The sequence below is a fragment of the Mytilus californianus genome, unplaced genomic scaffold, assembly GCF_021869535.1.
Source record: "Mytilus californianus isolate M0D057914Y unplaced genomic scaffold, xbMytCali1.0.p SCAF_4, whole genome shotgun sequence".
Lineage (NCBI taxonomy): Eukaryota > Metazoa > Mollusca > Bivalvia > Mytilida > Mytilidae > Mytilus > Mytilus californianus.
The window spans coordinates 81,298,001-81,312,793 of record NW_026262690.1 but is presented as its reverse complement, the minus strand read 5'-3'; the positions used below and the strand labels follow the sequence as shown (position 1 = coordinate 81,312,793).

Here is a 14,793-nt window from a genome sequence, read left to right as displayed (position 1 = left end):
AAATATATAAACTGTTAAACAAGTTAAACTTAAAGACTTAAGTTATAGACATGATCTAGACTTGCATATGCAAAGAGAACCAGTGCTTGTAAGGAAAATGTCAATTGGCACTTTAATTTTTCGGCATAGACATTTTTCTAGTTTGAGGATAAGAGACAATTAAATGACTATTAATTACTCAAAGGTAATTATTGAGAAAAAAAGTTGCATGCCTGCTAAATATCTCTTTGGTGTTTGGTTGAACCGGAAATTAGAAATTATAATCACCGAATGCAACCGGAGAAGCAGATTAAACTCGGATACCAACTGTCCAGAAATGAATCACAACGATTATGATGTTCTTTTAGGGATTTCTCCAGATATTCGAGTGTTTGCAGAAACATTGATAGAACATTCATGTTTTGGTATATGTGGCGGGAAAGCTAGATTAACAGATGTTAAATCTGGGTAATCTATTTATACAAAATTTCTGTTATTACCTCAGGAGTACCTTCCTACTACAGTGCACTAGTTTAAATGATAAATTATGACGTCTTGAACAGTTGATTGAGAGGTTATTTTAATTTTTTGCTGTGACACCTTGTAGGATGGCGTCACAGCAAAAAATTGAAATAGCCTTTCAAGATGTTATAATCATTTGGAATACCTACCTACATAATTTGGTTAAGATGAATGTAGGAGCTGATGCTCCTCTATCATCGATGTTCATCTCTATTGTTTCTTCTAACTTATTCTCATCTTCTCTGGTTTCTCAATTTGTGTTTTGTACATATTCAGATGTACATGTATAGTCCTATTCCAAGGTAAACAGATAGCTAGTTGTTTTACTGTCATACATGTGCATGTATATTATTTCTTTGTGTATTACACTGTGTATTTTCACTAAAAACTTGCATGTTTTATAATAGTAATTGTATTATGATGTTCATGTATCTTCGCCTGACAAGGGCCCATGATTGGTAAAATATAAATTAATGTTTAATGTATATATGGCCTAATATTATGAATGTTTCTTTATCATGTCACCACATACATGACATATTCGTCTTAATTTCAATGTTGGTAATTTCATTATGCCGTCTTTCTTTGTACCTTTTGTCATTCAGGTATGTTATTATCTTAGTTGCTTTTCTTTGAACATTCTCTAATTTTTGATAAGTTTCCTTCATCATTTAAAAACAATTTTATTTTTTTTCAAGAATCCTAATTTTTTAGTTTATTGTTGTTAACTGTGACAAAGATAAATATTAATCTTGTCTGAAAATACGCAACACTCAAAGACATCATTTATGAACTATCAAAGATTTATGTGGAAGTATCTTAAATCAGATATTGAAGTATAAGGCTTGTGGTAATGAGCCCCATATATGTTTAAATTGTTTTTTAACAGGAGGGTTTTGCATGTTTGTTTTACTTGTCAGTCACAATGTCCATTAAATTATTCTATATACCAGTAGTATAAAAACTATTAGTTGTGTGTTATTTAAGATCACGATCATTTTATGTCTGCAAAGAATGGGTCATTATAAAATGTTTCTCGCATTCTCACATGAAATCATGAGCAGGAATTTATTTTGCATCCTTCTTCTTGAAAACTTTTCAGAGCCGTTGTACAATATATAGACCCAAATTGACCCTTTTACTATTTCAGCTCCATTGGGGAGCTTATTAAAAAAATAATTCCTTTTGGGATTCAGAGTTTCAGGACCTCCGATTTAAGGGATTATAAAATATTAGGTCAAGATTTCTTAAACAGAACATGTACAATTATCAGTGGTTATTATTTTTATATTTTTGACAGGTCTGTGTCATTTATTGCTGGTTGTGAAGGAGACAGATTCAAAGTACTTTTGCCTTATGCTGGACAGACTTTAACATGTAAGTATCCATATATAAAAACAACAAAAAATACCTGATTTGTTTACAAGTACATTTTGATATGTACATAATAAATTTAGGATTGGCAACTACGAAGATTTGTTTAATCTAAAACTATACATTTTGCTAATAAAAATACTGGGTACAAATTATCAAAAAGACCTATCAGATAGATATAAAAAAACTAAGATTTGGTTTGGAAACTACTGCTTACTAAAAGGAATGAAAGTAGATGTTGGATTAACACCAATTACACAGCAACACAACGATGCAAATAACCAAAGACACCTAGAAGTCAACATAAGACAAGTGTCTATATGATATAAATGTACCAAGCTCTAAATTGTCCTGACTGACCTAGTTTGAATAAGTTGTGATTTAACTTAAGCAAAAGTATAGAAGAAGTGCCATCAACACCAAATCTGCATATAACAAACAAAAAACATTAAGCTACAAATGTATTACATTATGAGACAACCACTGACTACACTATACATCAGAAAATCTGCCATCAACACCAAATCTGCATATAACAAACAAAAAACATTAAGCTACAAATGTATTACATTATGAGACAACCACTGACTACACTATACATCAGAAATATCACAGAATATTCTTATTGGGACGTTCAACCATATTCCATAATGGTTCTTATAATTGTATTTTGACTTAAAGATAGTAGAAATGTTTGATATTTACAATTATTGCAAATATTCAACAACAAAAATCTTTTTGCTTTAATATTTACTTAAACATATTTTTTTCAGGGGAGGTAATATTTGATAAATATAGTCCAGAAGAATCTCCTGATTTTATATTTGGATCGGAAGACACAGATTTTTCCCCTGACATAGCTGATATTAAGGTATGTCTTGCAAATATCAATAATACAAAAATATTAAATAATTTTTACAATTGTGAAACAATACATCTGCATGAAATACATGGCCATGATATGTGTTTATTTGTATTATTATAATCTGCACACAAAATAATTTCACAAAAGCAATGCATAGATTTGATTACACAAGTTCTATGAAAAATATGTCAGTTTTAATCGAAATGCCTGAGTAGACTTCTTTAAAAGACTTGGCATGCAAACAAACCTTTGAAATGTTTATGTAGAAAAGGTCTTTTATATAAATCATAAAAATAGTTATTGATGTCATTATTATATTTGAGTATTTTAATTTTAGCTAAAGTGTGACATCAAAATTAGGTTTGTTCTTTACATAAGTAAAGCCTAAAGGCTAAACAATTAATGATAATTAACTCAAGAACCTGCTTATTATCCAACCATCAATGGAAAAACTGTCATGAAAATCAGAAATATGACCTTCAAACATAGAAACAAGTTAAACAAAAAATTGGCAATCATGTCAGATGAATAACTAGAAATCACCATCTATGAATACCAATATTCTTGAAAGAATATTACTTGATTTCATATAAATAACAGGAGATGTGGGTTAAAGGTCAATGAGACAGCAACCCAAGTACTAAATTGCCTGCAGTTGAGATTTGAATCCTTGACCATGTTGACAGGTAAATTCATGTATTGATTATTTATATATTTATTAATAGACATTAGTAGATTGGGATTATCATAATCCTTATGCCCTGCTCCACGTTATAGAAGAACTTCTACGAATGTATAAGGCCCACCAGGAACATGTAGTAGAAGCTTACGACAGATTACAGTTTGAATATTCATCACTAGTTAACCAGTCAGATATCACTTCACAACATGTAGAAGTACATATACTTAGGTTTGAGGTAAGTTGTTTATAATTAAAAAGAAAGTTATTAAAGATATATAGTAGAACAGTTCCTCATAACATGTAATGAAATATTAGTAGTTATGTTCATGCTTTCCTGAAATAATCCCTCTCCTTTTTTGATTTATAATAGCAACATGAAAATATCTTAAGGCCATTTACAATATCGAGTGGTTGCCATAATTTTGAATAAAGTGCATTATCATAAAGAAGATAGAGAACGAACAGCATTCTTATGTAAAATTGATAAAAAGCCCCAAAATTGCAATTGAGAGAGGATTAATCAGTTGACTTAAAAGTAATTGTAGACATATATGTCCAATTATTTGAATTCACATCAGTCTGAATGTGCTCAAGTTACTGACCAATCATGTTTTGCCTTGTTGCTATATTTTAATTTCACCCATACATTTTTTTTTATCTTTTATTTGTTTTTCAGTAGTCAGGATTTTACAATACCCCTACAATCACCACCTGACTATGGTTTTTGGGGTAAACATTGAATAATATGTACAAGACTGCAATCTTACAATTAGTATGCATGCATTTCACCCTTAAATGCATTTATAGAAGACAAATTGTGATGTTAACAGATTTTTAAAGTATTAAGCAGATGCAACAAGCTGGTATTAACCTTAAACAATAATTTGGCATATTTGTGATTTATACTTATAAAGATAGATTTTTTACACTTATGTTTTCCAGTCAAAAGTTGGACCAATTAGCTTTTTAATCAGATTACCCGTAGATTTTACCAGAATACCTCCATTTTTAACAAAGGTAAGTTTGCCATAGCATGTATCAAATACATATTTATATTGAGACTTTATTCTTTCTTTAGCTGATCCTGAGAATTTCAGAACTGTAAAACATGTTCATATTTTTTTAGCATAGTTGAGTTGTGTTTCTCTGAAGTGACTCAATTTGTGTAGTATAGTTCCTACTTTACTAGGACTATTGTTATTATAGCCCTTGGTTGTTAAAAAAAATAAAATTCAGTATCAAGAAATATATAATATATACATATATATACAAAAAAAAAAAAATATACATCCTATAGCTTCTGATTGTCAAATTTTCACTTAAGCCTTTATTAGAAAGATTCAATTTTAGGACTATAATGTACAATCTGGTTGTATAATTCACATAAATCAAACAATAAATTTGTAACCGAAAAAAAGAGGCTATCAGTGTAACAAGTTAAATGGACAATCCCACAGTGGTTGTTCCTGATTGGAAAATATTACATTTACATATTTTTAATTTAAAAACATCTGTTTTTTAGGATAATCCTGGTGAAGATTCAGCCATCCTACTCATAAGTTTTCTATCTCCATCAAGTTCAAAGATCACACCACAGTTATATTTATCACCAAAAGTTGAGCAGTAAGTGACCTTATTATTACATTACGAAATGTGTAGAAAATGTAGGATTATCTACCCTTGGTTCCAAAAATTGACTTTTTATCTTGGGGAGATTGGATGGGGGAGATTGGATGATGGTCAGACATTACCTGATCCTTAAATATCAAAAAGTAGGTAAAGGGTAAGGTAGGTCAAGGATTAAAGAAATTGATTATAATTTTCGCCCTTTAAGTTACTTATGTAAGGGAGATAACCACTTGATTATTTTCCTATTTTCTTTTTCAGTGCACTTGGAGGTGCAGCAAATTTAAGAATACCAGCCTTTCCATCAGATGGTTGTCTGTTAGATTATGTACCAAATGTTTCTAATTTATTATCTAATAAGGTAGGTTCAGCTGTTAAGTATTGTTTCAGGTTATCCTACTAGGGAATATTGCTGATGTGGTAATTGATATATTATACATGTGTATTGCAAAAAGTATGCCATATTGAACATTCTTAGTTTAATTCAGTAAAGATATTTTATGCTGTTTTTAATGTTTCTAACAATAAAAAAATTTTTAAATGAAAATAACACTTTATATCTTTGGTGTGTCAGAAGCACTTTTCTGGAATTAACTTCACCAGGAACGCTCAATCCAAAACAGTTGAAAGCTAAGTATATATAGATACCTAGAAGCTATATGACCTAAACAGACATAAAAAGAACTTTGTCTGAGGTAGTTATATGCGAAGTTGAGTCAACATACATGATATATAGAGATTACTTTGTGTCATTTTGCATTATTTTATCTTGTAAAGTAACTAAAATTGCAGTCATGCAGTGTATTTTACTATCTAGTTAATTTGTATTGGAAGATATGTTTTTTAAGTTCAAATGATTTTTTTGGCAGGTAGACCAAGTAGTTGCCAATTTTGAAAAGAGAAAAGAATATATTGCAGCATTTTTAAGTCATTTTGGAAGGTAGGTTTATTGATAAAAAAAACTTGCTATAAAACCTGTTAGAAAAGTTACTTTTTTTTTAACACTCAAATTGATTCTTTATTGCACATATTGCTGTTTAACAATAAAACTTGGTGTACAGCATTCCATCAAGTATCCCTGTTAAATTTACCACTAAATATCCCGGGCAAATATTCAGTAAAATTAACAATAAATAACATTGGTATAAATATCTGAATAAATAAATTACTGTTACAGTCTTTACTAAGTACAAAATAAGATTATTATTTATATTTATAATAGTATTTGTAATATTACAGTATCTTTAATTACACAAGTTTGTCAATATTTTTACAGAAATTATTTTGTTAATCCGGAATGGGTTTTTTTATACTATCTCTAATGTAGCAGAAACGAAATGTGGTCAGTGACCTCGTACATTTTTTCTATCCTCGTGTTTGGATATATTGTTTTGTAATGTTTTGAAAATTTGGAATAAGTTAAATAATTTTAAAATATAAAGATATCAACCAGAGATGCTGTTAAAGCATGTGAAAATCAAACAATAAATAACACTATAGAATTTGAAACAATGAGAATTGAATTAATAAATTAAAAAATAAGTTGACTCTATTTCTTGTCTCATGCTCTGCATACATTATTTATTTGAAATAAACTTTCTAAATATAGAACCCCAAAAGGTGACCTGAATATATATTAAATCTTTATACACTATTTACTGTAGGCATCTTAATTTTACAAACATCCATTTTTTTCTTCATTTTGTTTGTTACAGTAAGGTAGCATTTATTTATTTTAATGGTTTGTTATAAACATCTTTTGAATGAAATTATATTAAGAAAGAAAAAAATATTGAGTACATACTATGAACTTATACTTTTCTAGTATTCAGTGACTATTATTTAATTCTGTTTATTTGACAGATCATTACTCGAGTATGATGCGGATGCCTTCACAAAGATCAGCTTTTTATTTGAATGGAATGATTTCTTCTTTATATTTCTAAGTAAGTAAATACAATATTCTTTATTCAAATGTCATTACTTGTACTGTAAAAGTTACTGAGATTGAACTTTGTGCTCCATATCCCCTAGGAAATTATATTATTTATCTGAAAATTCTGCCCAAAAAAATTCTAAGTTATAAGCTTTCATCTATTGTCTAGTTTTTTGCAGTATTTTTCTTACACATGTATATTGCTGCCACAAACAACACAAATGACATTGCCATATAAGAGGGTCTGGATGGGGTTTAGAGAAAAGAGAATAATAGTAAAAAAACACAACAAATGAAAAAAATGTAAAAAAATACAGGAATATAGGCTAAAAAATTAAAAAGAATAAAGAAATGAAGGACACCCCATCCAGACCCTCTTATAAGCATAAACAGATTACTGCGTTAATGTAAAACTCTTTTGATGGTTATATTTCACCCCTTATCTTATTGGGGCATCAAATCCCTTTCATTAATGTCTTTAAAAAAATGCATTTTAAAAAAGCATATTTCTGGATTGACTATTTATACTTTTGCAAAAAAATGTTCAAGAGACAAATTCATTTTTTATACGACCGCAAAAATTGAAAATTTTTTGGTCGTATATTGGTATGACGTTGGCGTCGTCGTCGTCGTCGTCGTCGTTGTCGTCGTCGTCGTCGTCGTCGTCGTCTGGCGTCGTCCGGCGTCGTCCGAAGACACATTGGTTTTCGCACTCTAACTTTAGTTTAAGTGAATGGATCTCCATGAAATTTTACCATAAGGTTCAATACCACGAAAGGAAGGTTGGGATTGATTTTGGGGGTTATGGTACCAACAGTTAAGGAATTAGGGGCCAAAAAGGGGCCAAAAATAAGCATTTTTGTAATTCCAGACAATAACTTGTGTGTAAGTGTATGGATCTCTCTGACATTGTACCACAAGGTTCCATATCAGAAAGGGAAGGCTGTAATTGATTTTGGGGGTAATTGCCTCAAAATTTTAGGAATTAGGGGCCAAAAAAGGGGCAAAAAACAAGCATTTTTCTAGTTTCATGACAATAACTTGTGTGTAAGTGTTTGGATATTTCTGAAATTGTACTACAAGGTTCCATATCACAAAGGGAAAGCTGGAATTGAGTTTGGGGGTAATTGCCTGAAACGTTTAGGAATTGGGGGGATTTTTTTTTTTCTTTTTTTTTCTTTTTTTCCTTTTTTTTTTCTTTTAAAATTTTCCATTTTAAGTTGGTTATTTCTGATTAATATTTAAAAGCAAATAATAATGATATGGTAGGAGTTACACACCAAACAGGATGTGTAAATTATTATATAATAAGTATTGTGCAATAGCAAGAAATTTTCAATTGCACAGTATTGCACAATTGCAAGAAATCTTCAATTGCACAGTATTGCGCAATAGCAAGAAATCTTCAATTGCACAGTATTGCGCAATAGCAAGAAATATCCAATAGCACAATATTGCGCAATAGCAAGAAATTGTCAATTGTACAGTATTGCACAAAAGCAAGAAATATTCAATTGCACAGTATTGTGCAAAAGAAGATACTTCGTATAAATTGCTTATTTCTTGATCAATTTCAATGGGGTTTTATTCTTGAATTCTTGGGGTTCTTTAATATGCTGAATCTAACCGTGTATTAAGTTTTTGGATTTTGGGCCCCGTTTTTAAATTGGTCTACATTAAGGTCAAAAGGGTCCAAAATTAAACTTAGTTTGATTTTAACAAAAATTGAATTATTGGGGTTCTTTGATATGCCGAATCTAACCGTGTATTTAGATTCTTGATTATGGGCCCAGTTTTCAAGTTGGTCCAAATCGGGGTCCAAAATTAAACTTTGTTTGATTTCAACAAAAATTGAATATATGGGGTTCTTTGATATGCTGAATCTAACCATGTATTTAGATTTTTGATTTTTGGGCCCCGTTATCAACTTTGTCCACATTGAGGTCAAAAGGGTCCAAAATTAAACTTTGTTTGATTTCATCAAAAATTGAATTCTTGGGGTTCTTTGATATGCTGAATCTAACCATGTATTTAGATTTTTTATTTGTGGACCCGCTATCAAATTGGTTCATATTGAGGTCAAAAGGGTCCAAAATTAAACTTTGTTTGATTTCATCAAAAATTGAATTATTGGGGTTCTTTGATATGCCAAATCTAACCGTGTATTTAGATTTTTAATTTTGGGTCCCGTTTTTAAATTGGTCTACATTAAGGTCCAAAGGGTCCAAAATTAAACTTAGTTTGATTTTAACATTGAATTCTTGGGGTTCTTTGATATGCTGAATCTAAACATGTGTTTAGAATTTTGATTATGGGCCCAGTTTTCAAGTTGGTCCAAGTTGGGGTCCAAAATTAAACTTTGTTTGATTTCAACAAAAATTGAATATATGGGGTTCTTTGATATGCTGAATCTAAACATGTATTTAGATTTTAGATTTTTGGCCCAGTTTTCAAGTTGGTCCAAATTGGGGTCCAAAATTAAACTTTGTTTGATTTCAACAAAAATTGAATATATGGGGTTCTTTGATATGCTGAATCTTACCATGTATTTAGATTTTTTATTTGTGGGCCCGCTATCAAATTGGTTCATATTGAGGTCAAAAGGGTCCAAAATTAAACTTTGTTTGATTTCATCAAAAATTTAATTATTGGGGTTCTTTGATATGCCAAATCTAACCGTGTATTTAGATTTTTAATTTTGGGTCCCGTTTTTTAAATTGGTCTACATTAAGGTCCAAAGGGTCCAAAATTAAACTTAGTTTGATTTTAACAAAAATTGAATTTTTGGGGTTCTTTGATATGCTGAATCTAAACATGTGTTTAGATTTTTGATTATGGGACCAGTTTTCAAGTTGGTCCAAGTTGGGGTCCATAATTAAACTTTGTTTGATTTCAACAAAAATTGAATATATGGGGTTCTTTGATATGCTGAATCTAAACATGTATTTAGATTTTTGATTTTTGGCCCAGTTTTCAAGTTGGTCCAAATTGGGGTCCAAAATTAAACTTTGTTTGATTTCAACAAAAATTGAATATATGGGGTTCTTTGATATGCTGAATCTTACCATGTATTTAGATTTTTTATTTTGTAGGCCCGCTATCAAATTGGTTCATATTGTGGTCAAAAGGGTCCAAAATTAAACTTTGTTTGATTTCATCAAAAATTGAATTATTGGGGTTCTTTGATATGCCAAATCTAAACGTGTTTTTAGATTTTTAATTTTGGGTCCCGTTTTTTAAATTGGTCTACATTAAGGTCCAAAGGGTCCAAAATTAAACTTAGTTTGATTTTAACAAAAATTGAATTCTTGGGGTACTTTGATATGCTGAATCTAAACATGTGTTTAGATTTTTGATTATGGGACCAGTTTTCAAGTTTGTCCAAGTTGGGGTCCAAAATTAAACTTTGTTTGATTTCAACAAAAATTGAATATATGGGGTTCTTTGATATGCTGAATCTAACCATGTATTTTGATTTTGGACATTGGACCATAATAGGTAAATTAAAAAAATTGAAGTTCTTAGACCACATTCTTTCTGTGTCAGAAACCTATGCTGTGTCAAATATTTAATCACAATCCAAATTCAGAGCTGTATCAAGCTTGAATGTTGTGTCCATACTTGCCCCAACTGTCCAGGGTTCGACCTCTGTGGTCGTATCAAGCTGCGCCCAGCGAAGCATTTTATTTAATGTTTATTTTATATTTTTTGTAGATGGAATGAAATTACAAACAACAAGTTTAAGTGTCCATCAGACACCTTGCCCCTTACACTATCACATTTAAATTTATAGTAAACCACAAAATATGGGTCAAAACCCAAAATTTAAATATATATTAAAAAGTGCACATCATAATGACCTACATAGTATACACAACTGAATTCAGTAGACCTCAACTTTTTAATCAATTCCAGATGTTAAGCTAACAATAATCGATCAATCAATCAAATCAGTTCATCTTGGTATTTGTTTTTATTTTAAGTTGATTTGCCACAGTTTTTTCCACAAGAACAACCAGAATTCAAATTCCAGTCTATTTATCATCATGATGCCAAGCGAAAGCCATTCATTCAGGCCTTTGGTGAATACCCATACAGTCCAAGATGGAGTGGGAATGAAATGGCACAGAGAGCAAAGTAAGTAGAGCCTGACCGTATATACCAACACAGTCATTGGGAATGTTTTTTTTTTTATGGAAGCAAAAATTTTCATATGTATTCAGATTTTTAAACATTTTGTCTTGAATATACATGAAAAAGATTTTTACAGAACATAGGTAATTGTACTGTCAGTTTTTTGTCACAAGTCAAAACTTGTGCGAAGCAATTGTCCTTTTTTCACAAATAAAAGTACAACTTGCAAGTCCAATTACTACCATGTGTCAGTCTTGGTCGGAAACCAATCTATAGGACGGTTACCTTTAGCAAAAGTTATCTGGTTCTCCAGGTTGGAGATTGAGGGCAGGCCAACAACCTTTCCTCATAAAAACAAAATTTTACAGAAACACCAATAAAATTACCTATCAAGAATTGTAAGAATGTTTAGAAAGCATTATTGAATTTAATCAGACAAATTAACAAACCATTCAGCATTACCAAAGACCAAAAAACTAATTGGGTTTTCTTAATATGAATATACTAAGATTTTTGGGTATACATCAATGAAGAAGTATCCAACAAAACAAAATTTACAGAGTGTTAAAATAAAATTTATCCTCCCATATGTATTGGTTTTAGTGATCATTTAGCTAAAATGACTTAAATGGTTTTTTTCCCTAATATAGATATTTTTTAAACCTGTTTTGTTTATCTGCAGTTTTATCTATTAAATGTAGATTGATCTGGCTATATAAGCTCAATTAGACTAAACAAAATTATCTCCCTTGGAAAATTTTAAATGAAATTTAAGTTTCTCACTTATTATTTGAAACCGCTAAATTGACAAAAACACTTAAGTAAACCATGGAACTCTACCAGCACAAAACATAGGAGGCGTTGGTTCAGCAGCTCTTTATTCATTATTTGGAAGTGCAATCTAAAAATTGTAGACATAATTGTGTAGAACTGGTTGATATAATTTTGTAATAATTTTACTTATCCTGAAAAAGATATCTCCCTAAAACTCATATTAATAAAAATGGAATTTTTTTACACAGAAATATTCAACTTTAAATGCTCTTAAAAATCGCTTATCTAGAAATACTACAATCGCTAACATTGTTAATGATAAAAATTGTGGTTATCCTTCTATCGATAAGTGTCTTGCCAAAAAAATGACTTACATGTCCCCGTCTTTCCACCAACAATACGGTAAGGCCCACGTTTAATGGTCGCACATTTTCCTTAAATTTTGAAAACTGATATAAATTGAAAAACTAACAGTAATCTATTTACTCACATGAAACAAACCGGGATGCGGTATTCAGTATGTAGGTGAAACCAGACGCTATTTATCTAAACGTACTTTTAATTTTAGTTCATTTATATGTTTCGGAGTTTAGTGTCACATCCATTTGCACTGAACTAGTACACATTTTTTGTTTAGGGGCCAGCTGAAGCCCGCCTCTGGGTGCGGATTTTCTTGCTGTGTTGAAGACCCATTGGTGGCCTTGGGCTGTTTTCTGTTCTTTGGTCGGGTTGTTGTCTCTTTGACACATTCCCCATTTCCATTCTCAATTTTATCTTCAAAGTTTTAATGCGGAAATTGAAATTTCATTTGAAAAATGTTAAAGGAAGATAAAGATATTGAACCTGTTTAAGGCTAAATTTTATAGTAATGTATTGCAACTAGTGATTCATATAAACAGTAATACCATTGAACTGACAAAGTGAACTGTTAGCTTTTGGGATTATAAATTCAGTGTATTTATATTTTCAGATCTTTTATTCTGAACAACATCAGTGATTTTCAGAAAGCATCTGTCCACAGTGGATCGTTGAACTGATGAGAAAAATGCTGATTCTATATATGGGCATAGTGTTGTTATCCTCAGTTTAAATTAGATCCAGGATTTCATTTTAAATGAAAGTACTGAAAATCTATAAGGATGACTTTAAATAATGATATCCTTTGAGTGAACATCAACAAGCATGGTCAATTCATAAAGAAAACCAGATAGAAAATGCCTAAAATTACCCTTATAGTGATTGAAATAGAATTTATTTATGAATAAATATGATTGATATTTAATCTGACATATAATACATGTAGATACAATTATTCACTCATTTTCATACCTCAATAAGTATACATTTTAAAATCTTTATTTATTTTAAGCTGTACTAGCAGTTCTTCATTAACTTGAGTCTCTGTCAATCACAAATAAAGAACTTGAAAATCTCTCATTTACAACAATACAATTTATATTGTCTGTTATTGTTAATTTTTAACCAGTTATAATAAAAATATTATATAGAAAATATTATTTATTTCCAGATTCATTTTATTTCTGTCCTTCTGTCATATAGAGTAAAAACACAAACTTCTGTCATGTAAAGTTTTTATTACAATTTCAGTTTTTCAGCTAGCTTGTCTACAAAATAATCTTGATTTCAATACCAAGAGGCAACTTTTGGCAGAGTTTACTCCAATGTTTTTATTATTTGTTTTAATGTCTAGCTTGCAATGAAACTCATGGTAGACAAGACATAGGGATCACTCTTCCAGCAGCATCAACAACTTGCAATTAACCTCAATATCTTATTCCAACTTTCAATTTGTGTTGAGGTAGTCCATGATTTGACCTTGTCAGGGGTTACTATCACCGGACTTTTACCTTGTTTTTATACTCTAGTGGTCTTGTTATGTTTCCAGGATGAAGTCTGATCCTCAGTATTACTATACATGATGGGTGAACAATATTTTGTGTTTTGATTAAATTTTTTTCAAAGTAACCTGCCTGATCGCTTGAATTTAAAATATCAACCACACTACTGCAGAAAATATAACAACCAAGCATTTAAAAAAAAATTACTGTTAATATGGGGAAAAAACTAATTTGAAATAGAATAGTATAAGAACTTTCTGCACTTGTTTCATAGCAATACCAATTCATTCTAAAAGAACTTCTTTCACACTAGCTGAAATTTGATTAGTTTGACATAATAGCAATATTCAACTTCAAGAAAAAATTTTGATAAATTGAGTTTTGAATGCCCTGAAAGCTGGCGAAACTGATTTTTAGCTCACCTGGCCGTCAACTTTTACAAAAATCTTCTCCACTGAAACTACTTAATATCAAACGACCTTTTCTAGGAGTTATTGCCCTTTAACGAATTTTACCATTTTTTTGCCTAATATCTTAAACAATATAATAGATAGTTAGAAACTTAAATAAGCAAATGATCAGCAAGACAGGATCTACTATTACGTCAACATGGCGGAAATCTTCTGACAACTTATTGGAGCTATTGCAAATTTGATCTGTCAAGACAAGATCTACAAATAAGTCTAATGACCAAATCCTTATTGGTGTTATTGCTCTTTAACAACAATTTTTACCCATTTTAGTTTTTTTTCGTTATATCTTGAAAACTATAATAGATAGATAGATACTGTAAATAACAAAATCTATCGTCAAATAAGTCAACGTGGCTGAAATCATCAGTTGATTCCTTATGGTGTTATTGCTCTTTCATGACAATTTTAACCAATTTTGTAGTATTTTTGCCTATTATCTTGAAAACTATAAAAGATAAGTGGACACTTTAAAAAGCAAAAATTATAAGCAAGACAAGATCTTCAAATAAGTTAGATTTTGTTGTAACCATTAGCAGACTATTGAGGAGTAATTGCTAATACATGACGAT

The 14,793-nt window shown here is 30.4% G+C and overlaps 1 protein-coding gene across 1 annotated transcript; it reads left to right on the top strand.

Annotated features, from left to right (window-relative positions):
* The first annotated feature begins 279 nt into the window (after positions 1 to 279).
* Positions 280 to 13,404, top strand: LOC127738666 (BRISC and BRCA1-A complex member 2-like). The gene is made up of 11 exons (XM_052249994.1): positions 280 to 447; positions 1,802 to 1,878; positions 2,649 to 2,746; positions 3,466 to 3,657; positions 4,365 to 4,439; positions 4,945 to 5,045; positions 5,310 to 5,413; positions 5,922 to 5,988; positions 6,912 to 6,994; positions 10,968 to 11,121; positions 12,863 to 13,404. Exons 1-11 carry the CDS (start codon positions 317 to 319, stop codon positions 12,927 to 12,929), a joined length of 1,149 nt encoding a protein of 382 aa, XP_052105954.1. The 5' UTR covers positions 280 to 316; the 3' UTR covers positions 12,930 to 13,404.
* Positions 13,405 to 14,793: the final 1,389 nt, after the last annotated feature.

Bases quoted from the DNA above. Each gene is read 5' to 3' on its own strand.
- LOC127738666 (XM_052249994.1), top strand. From the start codon at position 317: ATGAATCACAACGATTATGATGTTCTTTTAGGGATTTCTCCAGATATT. The intron at 1,879-2,648 runs GTAAGTATCCAT...TATTTTTTTCAG, and splicing joins TGCTGGACAGACTTTAACAT to GGGAGGTAATATTTGATAAA. The intron at 3,658-4,364 runs GTAAGTTGTTTA...TATGTTTTCCAG, and splicing joins TACATATACTTAGGTTTGAG to TCAAAAGTTGGACCAATTAG.